Source organism: Octopus bimaculoides, chromosome 1 (genome assembly GCF_001194135.2).
Source record: "Octopus bimaculoides isolate UCB-OBI-ISO-001 chromosome 1, ASM119413v2, whole genome shotgun sequence".
NCBI lineage: Eukaryota > Metazoa > Mollusca > Cephalopoda > Octopoda > Octopodidae > Octopus > Octopus bimaculoides.
In genome coordinates this window covers 122,888,802-122,890,452 of record NC_068981.1, presented here as the reverse complement: position 1 = coordinate 122,890,452, position 1,651 = coordinate 122,888,802, and the positions used below count along the sequence as shown (strand labels likewise).

General features: G+C 31.2%; 1 protein-coding gene across 4 annotated transcripts in view; it reads right to left on the bottom strand.

The window, feature by feature from the left end:
* Positions 1-1,651, bottom strand: part of LOC106881121 (neuronal acetylcholine receptor subunit alpha-10) — a 275,903-nt gene that overhangs the window by 7,758 nt on the left and 266,494 nt on the right. The window contains exon 10 of one of the 4 annotated variants that reach the window (XM_052969941.1): positions 451-540. The exons of the other annotated variants lie outside the window; for them this stretch is intronic. Coding sequence (XP_052825901.1) covers positions 478-540 — 63 coding nt within the window. The 3' untranslated portion in view covers positions 451-477. Of the gene's footprint in view, positions 1-450; positions 541-1,651 lie in introns of those variants that run through there. 4 annotated transcript variants of the gene reach the window in all.

Genomic DNA, 1,651 nt, shown 5'->3' with positions numbered 1-1,651 from the left:
ATATGTGTGTGTGTATATATATGTGTCTGCGTGTGATTTTTCTTAAAAATATTTTTCATCTTCTTAAAATTAGCAATCATAACATTTTGTTTTCTTTCTTAATTTGTGTAAATATATATTTAGATATACACACATAATGTATTCATATTTTATGATTAAAATCTTTTCTCCCATGAATGTACCAATATTTTATGTATTATCATCACTGTGCAAATATCATGATATTAACTAATTATTCGACTTAATAATATGTTCATCAGCGTATCATTCTATTATAAATTATATTTCTTTATATCAGATTGGAACGAAAGTCCGAAGCATTTCAAGATGAGTATGAAAGAAATATTTCGTTAGCTTTATTTAATCATGATAATATTTTCCCTTATAATTGATAACATAATTCCATCTATTTGATGAATTTCTGATCTCTCGAGCGTAAGGTATCAGGTATCGAAGCAAAGAAACACTGAATATAATTTATATAATTTGTAACCTCTTCACATTTGGTAAATTTTTGCCTCCAAATAATGTTGTGGTGATCTACAAAAGAATAAAAAAATTGTTTTGAGATAGAGTAAGTTAAGAAGAATGACGCAAAACTTCCATGCTGAATGCTATAATCCTTTCTTGGTCGATAGGTGGTCTTTTATTATTGTGTAGCAACACCTGGTTACGAGTGGTCAATGATCACTTTTTTTTCGGCAAAACTTTGTGCAATGATTTCATCAATGACAATTTCTCTCTCTATTAACTGTTTTGGTCTAATACTTTATGATAGACGGCCCCCTTCATATTCATTGAAACACTGACCACAACATTTTTCAGCTGTAGTACTTGTTTGGGGTGGAATCTCTGGTATATGATTATAGTGAACTCACTTTTCATCAATTGTGCTGATTCTACCCAGGAAAGAATAAGTAGCAATTCCAGCTTTCAAGAACGAGAAGAGAGGATCTTATTGATTACGATGAAAAGTAATCTGATGATGCGAGAATCATTAACCAAATCTATCTCCTTTTTCTAATTCAAGAAGTTTTATGCTCAAAGTGTGACTTGAATTGAACTGTTTTACTAATTCTCACGCACTTTGCATTGGATTTTTCTCAGCTCCGGTTTTCAGAAATGAATCGTCTAGTTCGAGGGGAGTCTGCGAGAGATAAAAAAATTCCTGTGTGAAACTATGTTGATATATTCGCAGAGTGAAAGCTTCATGTCCATAGACAGAACGACTATTTCTTAATAATTGCATTGATGAAGAGTCCTTAGAATTCATGCAGAATATAGTGTCTGATGTAGGTCTGATCTAAACGAGCTTAACCTCTATGGTATAAAGTTATCTGCAAAGAAAGAAAAAAATAACGTTAAACTGTAAAAGTTAATGCTTATTAGGTATTGAAAAATGTACCCGCTGAGTGATACAGTCCAAGGTGCGATATTATTTTCTTCCCAACTAACATATTCATGGCCAAAAAGTATTTAGTTTTAAAGAAAATGTTCGTTGCATTTATGTGTTTCACAGTAATATTATTAATTCTCTAACTCTTCATGAGCAAGAAACATTATTCTATCGAAACATAAGCAGATAGAGAAAATAATTTATGAACATGGAGTCAAAAGACTTGTGTCACATATCGCTGCCCATATATATATA